The 16,148-nt window shown below is 38.8% G+C and overlaps 1 protein-coding gene across 1 annotated transcript in view; it reads right to left on the bottom strand.

Moving 5' to 3' along the window:
- The window catches only part of LOC108293746 (BTB/POZ domain-containing protein 9), a 331,141-nt gene that overhangs the window by 52,254 nt on the left and 262,739 nt on the right, over positions 1 to 16,148 (bottom strand). Inside the window, exon 7 of the mRNA XM_017515281.2 lies at positions 1,501 to 1,610. Coding sequence (XP_017370770.1) covers positions 1,501 to 1,610 — 110 coding nt within the window. The remainder of the gene's footprint in view (positions 1 to 1,500; positions 1,611 to 16,148) is intronic.

Raw genomic sequence — 16,148 nt, 5'->3', positions numbered from 1 at the left:
GTCTATAAAAGGGACAGTCAGATACACAGTGAGGCCTACAGTCTATAGAAGGGCCTGGACAACAGGTGAAAAAGAATGCCTTCCCCACAACCCTCCATCACCACAATTCTATACAGCCTACAGAAGTAAAAAACACTAATATCAGGTAATTCTTCAAAATTGCTAACTTTCAAATTACCTAAAAGTCACACAAATGATTAACATTCATATTTAATGTTAAAATTATATTCACAACAAAATGAAAACAGAGGCAGCTGTTTCAGTTGTGCTCTAAACATTCTCTATATTGGAACATTTTCCACTCTTGCTACTTTATTAATATTATTCCCCAAATTAATATTATTCTCTATAAGTAAAGGATTAGGTTTTAGATATAGCAGATGTTAGGAAGATTTAGGTTGTGACCATTCAAAGAGTTAATAAACATTTCCAAGTTACATTCATCTTTCCCATTATAGTTATTTCCATGTTTTTAGGGCATAGGTCAATATGGACACATGTGCTAACATGAATAAAACTTGGGAAAGAGAGGAGGCCCCAGTCCCTTTGTAAAGGTACAGAACTCTGTTTTAGACCACAAGGCAGGGCCATCTTATCCCCCAGCACCGGAACATACGAAGCCCCTTTTCAAAGGAAACTGCAATAAAGGGACAGAATCAAGGATCTAATTGATCTAAGCATGATCTTGGCAGCAGGTGACTGAAAACCTATGGGCATGGGGAAAAAAAAGCAGAATAAGCAGTCTGGAATGGCAAAGCCACTTATGATATCTGGAACGTCAAGAGCTGGGATGGACTGTACACAATGCCTAGACTACCCATTTACTGAAAATAAATACAAAACAAGACAGAAAACCAAGCAAAGGATTACACCAAAATTTAAATTCCTCTTTCCAAATATCAGTCAGGCAGTATTTCCCACCCACTTACTTGACTTTTGCAATGACAATTCAAAAGTGACAATCCAGTCACTTTGGTCTTATTTAAATTATATGGAGGTACTTCTGCGAGATGAACTTTCTTGAGGCTAAATCAGGCAAATATGAATTGATATACCCATGAAAAGAAGATACCCTCATAGCTAAGCATACCACTCATATCAACTCAAAGGCCAAAATACCTGCACAGCCATGGAAAGTCTGAATATCCAATCAATATTATACAGATTTCTCTTCAAACTCACCTATCATTAAATCCCTTGGTGTGAAAGGCTTCACCTGACTATCACAAGCACTCCCTACATAGCAAATCTGAATGAATTACTAAAATATTTTCAATTCTTAACCACCAGTACAATATTTACATTCATTCTTTTAAGTTCATTGGAATTACTATTCTGAATACTTCTTAAAAATGTAAGCCATTCCCTATGTTACTCAGCAATAAGGCATTCAAATCAACCAGAGTCCTTAGAACTGATTAAGATGAGTTAACAGAGTAACAAATATTTGAAGATAAAGTATCTAAATATAAATACAAAAAATGTAATTGTAATACTTACCTATCAGCCCCTTCTCAAGAGTGAAGGTTTTGTTTGTAAACATACATTCAAAAGCCACAATGTGAAAAATCTTGTTCACTGTGTTGTGAGTCCCAACAATTCGAATATACCTGATGGTAAAAATGAAAGAAAATCTGTAGAAAATGAGCTCCCACCACAACCAATCCAAGGATAACAGAATAAGACATGTCACTTAAACATATAGTGCACAAGTATATAGACCAAAGGAGACTCTCAGCTTGTCTTCAAAACCTATGTCTGCTCCTTTTGGGTACCCCCAATTGAACCTAGAAGAATTATACCAAAATAAGGGAGATGTCATTTTGCAGAGAATTAAGTAGAACTTATATTAATTTGATTTATTCAGAAAACCAAACCAGGTGCTATTCAGTTCAACCCTTGAATGTCAGTCAGGTACATGACCATAAGATATTTATACCGGAGAATAACAAATAGCTTCTACTCTTATGGTTAGGAATGTGCCTAAGCACATGTACACAATCAAATGCTCTCCAGCTCAATGGGAGACTTCATCAATTGGAGATGAATGCATGAAATCAATATTGCCTTCTTGTTTAAAAGGAAAAAATCCAGAAACTACTGAAAACGACTCACAATTTCTTTTAATACTGTTCCTAAATCTTTGTTAGGAAGTTAACCTTATATACTTACGCCAGCCCCCTACTTGACTGCTGGGAGGTCTCCTGACCAGAGGAAGTGATCTGCAGAGATGGCCCAGCCTGCTCTGCAGCCTCCCTCCTGGCCACATGAATCTGGCATCTGCACACAGTGCAGAGTTTCACTGGGCAGCCCTTGAGCATCTTGGGCTGTTCATCCTCTTTAACTCCCTAGAGACTTCATCTCCAACAAACAAGCATTAACCTTGGAGTAACTTGCTCTCTTCGCTCTCCAAAGGGACCTGACAGTTTACAGGTTAATGAACAGACAAACTCACTCTTCTGAATGTCACACAGTTCCACGGGGGATCTGCCACACACTGTCTTACTGGAATTCAAAGGAACAACCAGGAAAAATAACTAGATTAATCGATAATGCTCTCCCAAATTATGAACTATGCACTCTGAAGGATGGGGCATATCAAATGAACAGATTTCAATTAAGATATGACAGACTGGGCAAGGTTTTAGTAATATCTTCCCCTCTGCTGTGTAAAACAACCTTCAATTTAGACGATATAATTTTACTTCTGAGTTAATCACTGTTCACTAATTTGGTAATTTCCTTACATTTCTCATCAGTGCAAGTTAACTGTATAATGTAAATGCTGATTTAGAAAATTTACATTAAGGAGACTATATCTGGGGTTTTTATATCATGGGCTATTTTCCCTCCTGGTTCTTCAAGCCTAACTCTCATGGCATTCCCTGTGCACCTCATTTAGCCATCTGCTCCTTGACACGAGCTGATCACTTATCTTCATAACCAATATTAACGCTATCTCCTGAACTGACTGCTCGGTGTGCTCACACCTACTGCAGGGACACACCATTCTTCCTGTGTTGAGAATCAGGGCAACTGCTACATGTACCAGAGCCCACTGGTTAAGCAGGAAGTTGGCCCTAATCTCTTCCTTTGAGCCCTCAAAGCAGGCAGAAGGTGCTGATTTTACTGGGTTTGGGTGGGTGGGTGGGTTCATTTAACATAAGTTCTTAATGGTCTGGGTAGTAAAGATTATATTGTCCTTCACTTTGGCAGCGACAGTCTCCTTGGTGCTTTCTGGAGGGGAAGGGATGTATTAATTCTGGCACCTTGGCCTGAATCTAGTTTTGTCCATTTCCTAAAACCCACAGGAACTCAACCATCATAGCATTTTCAACTGCATATGGCTGTGACAGTCTAAGTGCTGCTGTCTGCAACCTTGGAGGGAATAGAGGGAATGTGGTTCAGTGGAATTTGATCAGATCATTTTGCTATTCTCTAGCTCAAGTCTCTACCAAAGGAGGCGCAGCTCTCCTACTGTGTACAGAAGAGCCAGGAAGTGACTAACAGGACCTTTTCCCGCTGGCAGTTCTCAAGGTTAATATGGTCCAGGCTGACCTAAGGGGATGCAATAACATTCCTTCCCCCTGTTCTTTCTTTTTAAAAGGCTGTGTGGAATCAGGTTTTCCAAGTTTAGATAACTAATTTCCTGAATTTTACCTAGTGCAAACATTAGGAATGAGAGAAAATATGCAAACTTCCCCTCCCTCACCCGCCAGTTACAGGCAACTGAGAATAAAAAGTTATATTGGAATACATTTTATACCCTTAATGATAGCATTTGTGATAACAAACAAAATCATATATATGGTTGGAAGAGCATTGAGAGATGCCTCCAGATAAAAAGTTTTATATAAATGAAGATAATGTTATCTCTGTTGCATAATTCTGAGGTCAAATTAGCAATTTGCCATTGTACACCATACTTTTTGATCAGCCTGTTATATGCAACGCTCATAACAAGTTTAATTATTCTAGTTGTTCAATGCTAAGTCTCTAGAAAATTATAGCATAATTTGCAAAAATGGCATAAAGTCCCTACTCAAATACATATTTAAAAACATGTGCTATCAAAAGAAAGAAGCCAAGCTCCTTATTCTCAAGCAAAAAGTTGTAAATATCCTGGACTTTTCCCCAATTTAAAGATCTAGACTAGAAATGACAAAAGGCTTCAACTAATGGCCTGATATCAATGACTAACAGGAGTGGCCTGATGCTCTACATTAAGAATTCAGGGCTGGGCAAGGTGGCCCTGTAATCCCAGCACATTGGGAGGCCTGGCTGGGTGGATTACAAGGTCAGGAGTTCAAGACCAGTCTGGCCAAGATGGCAAAACCCCATTTATGCTAAAAATACAAAACTTAGCCAGGCATGGTGACACGCTCCTATAACCCCCGCTACTTGGGTGGCTGAGGCAGGACCGCTTGAAACCAGGAAGCAGAGGTTGGAGTGAGCTGAGATCGTGCCACTGCGCTCTAGAGTGGGTGACAGAGTAAGATTCTGTCTCAAAAAAGTTTAAAAAAAGAAAAAGAAAAAAAGAGGCCCTATCCAGCACAGGAGTAGTGCCTTGATCCATGAGCAATGACTAAAAAGGGGAAGAGGCAGCACAGGTACCATCCTTGATCATGAGCATATTTCCTTAATGGGGCTCACAATGGAGCATCCCAAGGTAAAAGAAGTTACTACTACCCAAGTTATTGAAAAATCCAAGGGATAGGAATGGGAGAGTCTTCTCTCCTTTTGCTTTTTTTGAAAGACAAAACTAAACTTGGTTCTAAACACCAAAACAGGAGAAGTAGGTATCACATTTTCTCTGTCACAAGAAATCCTGAATATAGGTAAAGTTTAAGATTTATTTCTTTGCTTTTTCAGCGCAAGTCAGACTCTGATTTAACCAGATAATAAGGGCAGAGGCAGCTATTGACTTCATCAGTGTATAGAGAGGAGAACTGCTGAAAAATAGAACAGATATCCTTTGTTCTTGCTGAGGTCCTCAACAGCAGCTCAGACAGTTGGAAGAAAATTAAAACTTAAACAGTGCAGAGGAAGGCAGATATGCAACAGATTGGCCATTTCTGATGAGGATGGATGCTGTCCACGTGAGCCGTAGTGTAATAGCCTGTTTCCAATATTCTCCTCCCTTCCCTATGTTAGCTGTCTTCAAGTAGCTGACAAAGAATGGATACTGAACATAGCTCGGAACAGAATGTTTCAGTACAGAAATTTCTAGGAGCTATAAGGCTGTGGGTGAATGAGATTCTGTCTTCTTTAATAAAATAAAACTGAAACCCTCCAAGGACAGCACTCAAAAACTGAAAGGCACTACAGAGTTTTGATACGACATGGCTTTTAGAGTCCAACAGAATCAGTTGTATAGCCCAACTCCATCACTTAATTGTGTCACTTAAGGGGAGAAAAGAAAAAAAAAATATATATATATATATATATGTATGTATATATAATTATGTATATTATATATAGATGTAAAGTATATATTAATAAAATATATAATTATATATATATGCATATATATATATATAAATTTTTTTTGAGACAGAGTCTTATTTTGTTGCCCAGACTGGAGTTCAGTGGCATGATCATGCCTCACTGCAGCCTCAACTTCTGGGCTTAAGTGATTCTCCTACCTCAGCCTCCCAAGTAGCTGGAACTACAGGTGTGCATCACCACGCCTGGCTAATTTTTCCTAGAGATGTTGCCCACACTGGTCTCAAATTTCTGGGCTGAAACGATCCACCTGCCTCAGCTTCCCAAAGTGCTGGGATTACAGGTGTGACCCACTGCATCTGCCCCCCCCCCCAATTTTTTTTTTAAACTTAAGTTTCCCCCTCTATAAAATGAGGTCAATAACAAACTTTTCAGGGTATTTAAATGAGACAAGTATTTTAAATATCCAAGGCAGTGCTTGGCAGAGTAGGATACCATTAGGCAAAAATTCAAAGAGTAGATGATAGGATACAGAATTTCGTGGTTAGGACTTTGAGAACACTGGTTTTCTTGGAGAGTGGTTAGTCTCCTTTATCTGTGGTTCTGCTTTCTATAGTTTCAGTTACCTGCAGTACAGTACAATATTTGGAGACAGCGAGAGAGAGACCACATTCCCATAACTTTTTCCACAGTATATTGTTACAATTGCCCTATTTTATTATTATTGTTGTTAATCTCTTACTGTGTTTAATTTATAAATTAAACTTTACCATAGATATGTATGCATAGAAAAACATACAGTGTATATATAGGGTTCAGTACTATGCAGAGTTTCAGGCATCCACTGAAGGTCTTGAAATTTATCCCGAGGATATGGAGGGGACTACTGTATTACTGACTTCAGATGTTAAAATGGTGCATCTATGGGGAGGCAGGCCAAGGAGGGGACTTCAGGAACACAGGGAGGGACTTGTCCTTCCTTTTAGGGTACCACAATATGGGGACTATGGACAACAGAAAGCAAGCAACATTCCGAATGTAGATTTCCTGGCTATATGGCACTTCTTGCTTTAATCCTCTGGTTTTTAAAAAATGTTCTTGACCTGTCTTAGCTAAGCATGAGGACGCAAGGGAAGAATCTTCTGACCATATTTGGATTTAAAGTTTAAAGTATCTTCTCCTCCCTTCCTCCAACCCAGGATCCCTTCTTGGAAGAGAATGTGAAATCCAGGGAGACCGCTCAGGGCCACATGGTCCAGCTACCCATATGCACTTATATGTTTCTTTTTGTGTAAGCCCTGGAAGTTAGGAATTTAAATCCATTAAGAAAAAAATGCATTGCTTTACAGAGAGACAGCGTAGTACTGTGATCTAAACAAATTTTGCTTTGGAGATTTGACAGCATTCTCTGCCTGTTCTGGGAAGGTATGAATTCATTTTCTTAATCTAGCTTTCCATCATTGCTTATCAGGATGCTACCAGGTTTAATTTCTAAGGCACATACTGTACATCTTGAACATACTAGAGAAAATACAGAAAAACAGCAACATGTGCATTCCAACTTTAAACCCCTGGTATTCTGCAGTCTTTGGTTTTTCAGCACAAGCCTATCTGTGGTTATAGTTAATCCTTAACCTTCGCCTCAGTTATGGGATCACCTAACTTCTATACTGAGAACATTTTATTACAACATAAACTTGAATTTGGCAAGAAATATTTAAATGAGCTCTCAAGGGATCAACTAAAGCTAACATCCATCCGAATTCTATTCTTTGGTAAATAAATATTTATTCTCCAATTGAACTTTATATTCTTGGATTAAACAATCTTGCAAACTAGAGTTAGCCTGAGATTGGTACAAAAGAAGGGAACCTTAACATTTTGGTTTTTCCTTCAAGTAGACATAGAGGACTCTGCAGAGAAACACTGTTCTTTGTTGTGGTCAGAGGCAGGCACCTAACAAGTCCTTAAGCTACAGCATTCACTAGAGATTTGGGATCACCCAAGGTTTAGATGCATCATTTCCAAGATTCTTATTTGATCATTTCCTTTAAGGAGATACTAAGAATATACATAAATAATTCTCTAACCTAAGAAGTAGGTAATGCCCATGGGTTTCCCCAGTATAAAATTTTCTTCTAGTTTTGTGTATAATGTTAGTTCTCTCATAATCAAGCCAGTGACTGGAGGGGGAGTGACTTCAGGCCTTGTTGCTAAGGCAGCAAGTGGAAAACAAGTTTACTGCCAGAATGACAAAAAGCTTCTAGAAAAAGCGTGTTATAAAGAAAAGATTTGTTACTCTTAGAAAACCTTCCCTCTGGCTGATCTGTGGAACTATAGATTCTCCTGTACTGACTTTAGCAAAGGGCTCCAGCAGTATTTGCCTGTTTGGGAGAGGAAGGATTATCGAAAGGTTAAACACTGCACACAGATGTAGGCAAAGGCTACCGTCTCAGAAAGCAGCCCTGATGCTATCTGACCACTTGCCCTACAGAGGGAGCAATCATGTCCTGGCACCTCCACTACTCAACCTGAAGGGCAAACAAAACAGGAAGTCTTGTTTTTCAGAGAAAACTCATGCTACATAGAATCAAGTATATGGAAGGGATGAGATGTATAGAAATAATTACTAACACAGAAAGTCCTTCCAATACTAGAGATAAATATTTGTTATTTTTTATTTGGGGGAAAAGTGAACTTTGAACAGTAGGCTTTTCTTGTTCACCTAATATGCACAATCTAAAACTTGCCATGATATGCCTTCAGTGTATGAAATTATATTTTGAATTAATATCACAAAAATAATATTTACATAAATCATATAAAAATGACATAAGGTCCAAAATGTATTTAATTCATGTACATTTTTTGCTTGCACATATACCAGACAAGAGCCTTTAAGGTATACTGGGTAAATCTGCTATTATCAAGATTTAATAAAAATCAACTAGGGGCCAGGTTCTGTGGCTCATGTCTGTCATCCTAGCACTTTAGGAGGCCAAGGTGGGAGGATCACTTGAGCCTAGGAGTTCAAGACCAGCCTGGGCAACAGAGGGAGACCCTGTTTCTACTAAAAATTTAAAAATTAGCCAGGCATGGTGGTGCATGCCTGTAGTTCCGGCTACTCAGGAGGCTGAAGCGGGAGGATCATTTAAGCCCAGGAGGTCCAGGCTGTAGTGAGCCATGATCACACCACTGCATTCCAGCCTGGGTGACAGCGATATCCTGCCTCAAAAGAAAAAAGTCTACTAGGTATAGGAGATAATGCTAAGCCCCATGAGGAATCAGCCAGAAGGACCAGACATAAGCCTTCATCTGGACAAGTTTATAATACAGTTTGGAAAGCAAGACAAAAACACATCAAACTATATGACTTGACAGAACTGAATCAAAAGTAAGACACAGGTTCTAGTCAGAGCTCCATAATGCATTAGATAATACAAATGAGGTAAGTTCCTTAATTTTTCTCAATCCCAGGCTTCACAGGTGTGGTAGTGGTAGAGAAAAGGGCATAAGAGCTTATTACCTATTCACACGTGGTAGCTTAATCTTGGAGCACTGAATTAACAACATGAATATTAAAAGTTCTCCCAGGAACTACTCTTGCTTCAAAGACCAAAATAAAACAAACATAGCTAAAGGAGAATTAATTCTCTTTCTACCCCCTCTTCCCAACTCATGATCACTGATTCATCCAACAAATATTAACTGAGCACTTACTATGTAGTAGCTATTGTTGCTGGGTGCTGGGATATGGGACTGAATCCCTCTCTCACAGAACTTACATTAAAAGTTGAGACAACAAATTTAAAAATCAAATAATTATCCACTGATTGATAGATGATCTATTTAGTACTGAACTTTATAGACAAAGTTGCTAAATTAGAAGGATAAACAGACATAAAATGTCTACCTTCTGGAATAAAAGAAGGGTCAAATGGGAAGGTACAACTAGCTCTGTCTAAAAGCATGGCTATAACGTAAATGAGTCTGAGAAGTAGACATAGTACACCAATTATAGCTATTTAGCATGACACAGGCAAAAATCTAATTAAGTAGGCTTCTTAGCATCTGGAAAAAAGAACTGATTTGAATTTCAAGCAACGTCTTGCTTATTTCATGGTTTAGTTTTCTTTTTATTCTTTCCATTTTTTTCAGATTGTAATTTTCAAGGGATTATATATAGAGAAAATGAGGCATGGAGTATATAAAATAAAAAATGAATAAGGGAGAGGGGAAGAAGAGAGGGGGAGAAAAAAGAGAAGGGGATAGAGAAAGAAAGGAGAGAGGGAGAAAGAGAATTACAAATACGAACAAACTGATCCCTTCTCTGTCTGTGTTATGTGCTAATATGAGCAAATTCCCATATGGGAATTATTTTAACCAATTTTATTACTCAATAAAACATTTGAAACCAACACAAAGTATACTTTTAAGAAATAGAACTAAATTACCAAAAGTTCAAAATTTGCATTTTTTCATTAACTTTTCCCCTAGCCCAAGATGCTGGGGGCGGGGGAAAGAATTTCACTAGTTTTATCTTCAAAATGTCTGCATTATCTTTTTCAGTTTATCCAATAAGCTATGCATTTCCATGAATGTAGACAAATTAGTCTGACGGAATTGTGAACTAGAGAAAAAGCAGAAGAAAATTAAATTTGTTAGTTTCCTTACAAATCTGTAAGAACCCTCATTTGGTGACTATGACCTGTAACATGCCTGATACTTAGCATCAGCAGTATCAGGGTAAGGAAAGATTCTCATAACCTAAGACTATGGTGGGCATATGCCATTAATTGTAACTTAAAATGTTAAGGTTTGGAATAAACTGTTTTTCTCTCTCTCTCTCTCTTTTTTTTTCTTTTAGAGTAGAGGATTAACTAGAGGAGGAAGAGAGGCAAAAGAAGGAAAAGGAATTAGTCTCTCCCCACAGAAAAATCTAAGAATCCTTCTAAGAATGTAAACATTATATGCTCTGAGAAATGAGACAGGAATTGCCCAAGATGGCTTAAAAAACAGAAGTGAAAACTAAGCATCAAAACCAAGAGAGTAATAAAGAGAGCATAGGGAGTGAGAAAATCACAAATCTCTAGACTCCTGAGAAACTAGCACTGGAATTAAAATAAAAGCTAATTACTTCTGCATGTCACACAAACAGCCTCTGCAGGCATCATTTCCTTTCATGGAAAACACATACTCTGCACACTCATACAACCAGTTGTGTTATATGTTCATATATATACATCTAATGAATATAGTATTATTACATATAATAATATAGGTTCATTTTCAGGCTAGAGATTTCAAACCTTCACAAACCATATGGCCCTTGAAGCCTCTGTATTCTCTATAAGCTATGTAAAGAAACCTGTGTTCCAGGCAATCGCTTCTCAGAGAACTAAATGAAATGTATTTACAGAAAACAAGCCAGATGCATTCAAGTCTCATCTATGCTACCTACTATCCCTAGACTGCTTCAATGTTCACAGAAAATTTCAAGGACCCTCCTTTTCCCCTTGGGAAATACTGAGCATCAATAAAATTATGCATAAAGCTATAAAAAATCAGAATAGTCAAAGTAAATAAAAATACTACAGAAAGCTGGAGGAAAATGCTCACCACAGCACAGAAATGCAAGCAATAACTGGGGGGGGGGGGGGGTTGGGGGAGGGAGGGAGAGAAAGATATACACAAGTATTTTTGTGTTGCGTGTCAAAACTAGTACGGATATGTATAATACACTATCGCAGGGATTGTTAAAGCTGGAAGTGCATGACCAATTTCACTGTAGAAGCCTGTACTCCAGTTCCCAAATAGCATGAAGGATTACTAATTTCAGCACTACTGGTATAAGAAATTTTGCTGCTGAGATCTGTCAATGGGTTAGAACTTTAACGCAAGCAAAACAGAAACCAAAATAGCAAGATTCTCCAAGTGGCAGTATTTGGTGGTCTACAGAGTCTGCTTATAGTAGGGGCTGAGCAGGCGTGGGATTCAAACCTAACAGTCTGCCCAATCATTTAAAAAGACACCTCCCCATATGTACACTTTATGTGTTAGGAGTCCTATGCACTGCTGAAGTTCAATTTTGAAGCCTGTCTCTAATCCATATTTCTGGTGGATTAGCAAGCAGGTTGGGAGAGGGAATAGTTTGGCAAGGCTGCTTTTTTCCCCTCCCCCAAGCTTCTTGAGGGTTCAGCCATTCATGACCTAGACATTGCTGGTACAGCATTAGTGCTAAGCCAGTGATCAGAAAGAAAATGTCAATCCTCATGCTTGTTTCAGAAATTCAAAAAAGGAAAAACTTAATGAGTGGAATGAACAGAAAGTAAACTGTGTACTTTGTAAGAGAGGACTTTTTTTAATAAGCAAGAAGATTCTATCATATTACTAATAGTCGCTGCTACTGCTGTGGTGCTTGGCCTCTTCATTAAAACAAAGCTGATTTCACTATTTCTTTTTCTTCTTTTACTTTTTAAAATAATATTATATAGGAACATAGTTTAAGAAGTCAAGCAGCCTATAAGGTTTATTATGAAAAATATGCCCCCATTCTCCATTTCCCCCCTACCTCAAGAGGCAATAATTTTTACCTGTTTAAATTTATTCTTTTAGGATTTGTCTCACACCTATAATTACCATGCTTCTAATGTTATATCTTGATCTCCAGTTTTAGGTTTTATCTACCAATCTACTACTACAGAAGATGAGGACTTAGCTTTCCCTCTCCACATGTACCCTTTCCCATCCCCCCAAGATAGACTGTTCTATGACTTTGGTTGGATCAATATTCAGTGTTCATATTATGATTATGTAAATGTTATTCACAATGAATATATGGAGTATTTTTCTTTCCTGCACAATTTTTTTTCTGGCAAGAATTAAAAGTAATCTTGATTTTTGTTTTGCTTAGTTTAGTATGAGCTCAACACTAATTCACCTCCTTCTTCTCTCAATTGACTGAGCTCTTCTCAAGACATTCTGACATATCAGGCATTTTTTATAATTTCTTCTTGAAGAAGTCTTCTTGGGCCTTCTGAACAGTTTCAGTCAAGTCTAGTTGCCCTCTAAGCCTGCAGCAAGCTATCATCCTGGGATCTACCTTCCCCATCATTCTAGGGATTCTTTAATCTCTTTCCTGCAGTAAATAGCCCGTACCCTGCATCTCACACTTGCTTCTTTCTTGGTCTGCTCTCTCATTTTGGTGGAGTACATTTACAGTTTCCTGAGAAATAGTTTCTAGGAGACACAATTTTTAAGACGTTGTCTGAACAGTATCCTTAGTCCACCTTTGTATCTGACTGGTTGTTTGGCTGGGTACAGAATCTTAGGTTGGAAACAGATTCCTTCAGGACTCTGAATGTATTGTTTTACTGTCTGTCAAGCTTCTAGTTTGGCTTTTGAGAAGCCACTATGATACCAGACTGGGTTATTTTCTTCCTTTGGTCTTTTTTTTAAAAAAAAACATGTCCTGCTCTGGAAGTATGTAGATTTTCTCTACGTTCCTTGTATTCTGAAATTTCATGACAATGATGACGTGGCTTGCTGTGGGTCTATTTTCTTCCAGTGAGCTGAGCACTCAGAAAGCCCTTGCAATTTTGAAACCCATGTTTAGTTTTAGCAAATTTTCTTGAATTACTGTTATTAATTTATTTTCCTGGATTCTTTCTAATTTTTCTTTATGAATCTCTTAGTTTTGAATATTGGATTCCTTATCTTGACCTGCAATTTTATATTTTCTCTATTTGCCATATTTTTGTCATCTTGTTCTACTTTCTGAGAGAGTTCCTCAATTTTATCATCTGCACTGCCTCCTGAGGTTTCCACTTCTGTTTTAATGTTTTAAATTTCTAATTGTACTTCTTATTCTCTAAATGTTCCTTTCTTTTTGGTCTAGGTTTGCCACATGCCTTCAATCTCTTTAAAGATAGCGATTTTTTTTTAAGTTTCCATCTCCTTATATAGGTTCCCTCTATTTGTGTTTTTGTTTCATATTAGTTTCTTCATGTGTCTGGTCGTCAGGAAGGAAACTAGAAATGCAATGAAGATTCTAGGAATACGGTAAGCCTTATAGACTTTTAGCTTCATGTTAGGATTACCTAAATGGGTTCACTGTGAGGAAAACTCCACTTTTAGATTCTTTAGCTCTTTCCTCTTGGGATGGGCAGATTATACTAAGAAGATGTCTCTAATCCATGCATGGAAGGCATGGGCCTGACTACCGGAGTTTTAGAAGCTAAATGGTGAAACAGGATAAAAGAATTTGTCTGTGGATGCGGGGGCAGTGCTGAGGGGTAGCTATGTGAGTTGGAGGTGTTACTGAGAGGTGGGGGTCTCAACAAATGACCACTTAATCCTCCTATGGTATGACCTTTCTCAATTGTGCACGTTATCTCTCCTAGTTTACAGACACTCTGTTTTATCCTCATCAGAGAATAAATTTTCAATTTTCCATCAGGATGAGAAAGAAGCAGTCAGAGTTCTATGAAATAGGGGAGAGGATCTAGAGCTCTTGGTTGTTTCATAAACATGTAGTTAATCAGTCCTCCTCATAGCAGCCCTTCCCTATCCACTCCATTCATCACAGGTTCAGAGGTACCTGGTGCCTTTAATTCCTAAGCCTTTGAGGATTCAATGGCTTAGGAATCAGTTTTTTGGGGCCTGTTAAGCCATTTACCACTTGTTCATCTGCTTTATATCTTCCTCTTCCACATTTTTGCCTCCTCTTCCCATTTTCTTTATCCTTGTGTGTTTACACCTAAAAGAAAATCTCTTTACTGTTATTTTAGCGGAGTTTTGTTCTGAAGGGAGTAAGAATTTGCCATCATAACCTGAAACCTTAACTGTTTTTCACAAGAGCAAAATGGATTATTCAGGCTCTCTGCTCCACTCTCCCCATCCCTCTAGTTATTCCTGTAAAAATAAAAGTTGGAGCAGGGATCTTTGCTGGACTTACTGACTCTGAGATCTTGGCCTTTCTAGGCTGCTATCGCTGGGGTACAACCACTGAGACTGTGTACAACTATGACAACAATATAGGAGATGATTACCATTTCTCCTCACTTCCTTTCCCATCTTCAGCCTGAGGGCTACACCTCTTTATTCCTTCTTGTCTTAAAATAACTTTTCACCTTGTTGCTGCTCCTCCACCCCCCTCATCCCATTGCTGCTACCAGGTCTTCAAATGGCTGTCTCAGATTACTTAGCTATTTTATCTTCTGAACTTGTTTTTTCACTAATTAAATTCCAAACAAGGATATGTCCAGACAATCCCACAAATTATCACCATTCTGAAGAAAGATTCAAATCATCAAGTAATTTTGTTAGTCAGTGTGTCTCTCTCTCTCTCTCTCCAAAAGAAAGAGGGGGTGTGTTAATTCCTACTGAGTAAAAATAAAATAACTCAGTTCATCCTCACTGAAACAGCTGCACAGACAGCACTGGTTCCTCTGTTTATCTTGATAACTGCAGAAAAACATCATCTCCTTCCCTCTCCAGAACAATCACTGTGTTCCACATGCAGATGGGGTGATTTCAATCCTCTCAAGCAGAGATGGGCTTGTCTGGGGTTCTTCCTGCACATCCACACTGCATCCTTCCTTTGCTTCTGCTGGCACAGCCCAACTGCTTCAGACAACAGCTGCTTCAGAAGGACCTGATAGATTCAGCTGTGGATCCCCTGGAGACTTCCTAATGCCCCAGCTCAGCCAGCTGCATCTACGTAGAGGTACGGGAATTGAGTGTCAAAGTAGGAGAAAGTACATACTGTACATCCTCTTTTATCCATGCAGTTACTGCAGCAAAAGGAGAGGGGAAGGGAAAACAAATAAATACTTCATAGGCATGGGGAGCAGGGTGGCCAAGGGATCTAAGTCAGAGGGGTAGACAGCAAGACGCAGATAAGTAGAAAGAAAGCTTTCAACAAGGGTCCATTCCATTTTACTGCTTACTCCAGGGAGGCCAAGGAAATTCTGTTTTTTTTTGTTTTCCTGAGTCATTCAATGAGTCAGACAGGATTTAAGACAATAATAAATGATTTCAGTGGACTATGATGTTTTTGTTAGGCTAAGGAGAGTTAAGTTAAACACACAGGATGGCCAACTATCCAGGTTTGCCTGGAACTGCCCTGGTTTTAGCACTGAACGCCTCCTATGCTAGGAAACCACTCAGTCTCAGGCAAACCAGGATAGTTGCTCATCCTACGCCACCAACAGCCATTTCCCATTCTGGGATCTATGTGAAACTGGGCAGCATTCAAATTCTACACAGCACCTTCCTTTTCTTTCAGGGCCGCTCCTGCCACACAAACTCTCCTCAGCTTTAACACTCTTCAGTCTAACAGACAGGGGCATTAGAAGGCCATTCTATGTTTGACTCTCAGCAGAAAGGCAACTATGTCATTCTGAGTTCTCCCAGCTTGTCTTCTGGAGTCCTGTCAGAAGCACAAGCCATCTAGCCCAATAGAACTGAATCAAAATGATCATGGCAGAAATGTCTAGTGCCTAGAGAAACAGTGCATCCCTCAATAACTTTAAAATGCTGAACTCTGAAAAGGAAGCCAAAGCAAACTCAATTACACAGGGGCTGATAATTCAGTGTGTGGATTACTCAGGCACTCTGCTCCATTCTCCCCTCCCTCTGGCCCCAGTTATTAGGCCATTTCACTGCTCATCAGCAGGGAAGAGGAGGAAGGAAAGGTGGGG

Source organism: Cebus imitator, unplaced genomic scaffold (genome assembly GCF_001604975.1).
Source record: "Cebus imitator isolate Cc_AM_T3 unplaced genomic scaffold, Cebus_imitator-1.0 Scaffold546, whole genome shotgun sequence".
NCBI lineage: Eukaryota > Metazoa > Chordata > Mammalia > Primates > Cebidae > Cebus > Cebus imitator.
The sequence above is the reverse complement of the archived record's forward strand: the minus strand, read 5'-3'. Positions and strand labels throughout refer to the sequence as shown.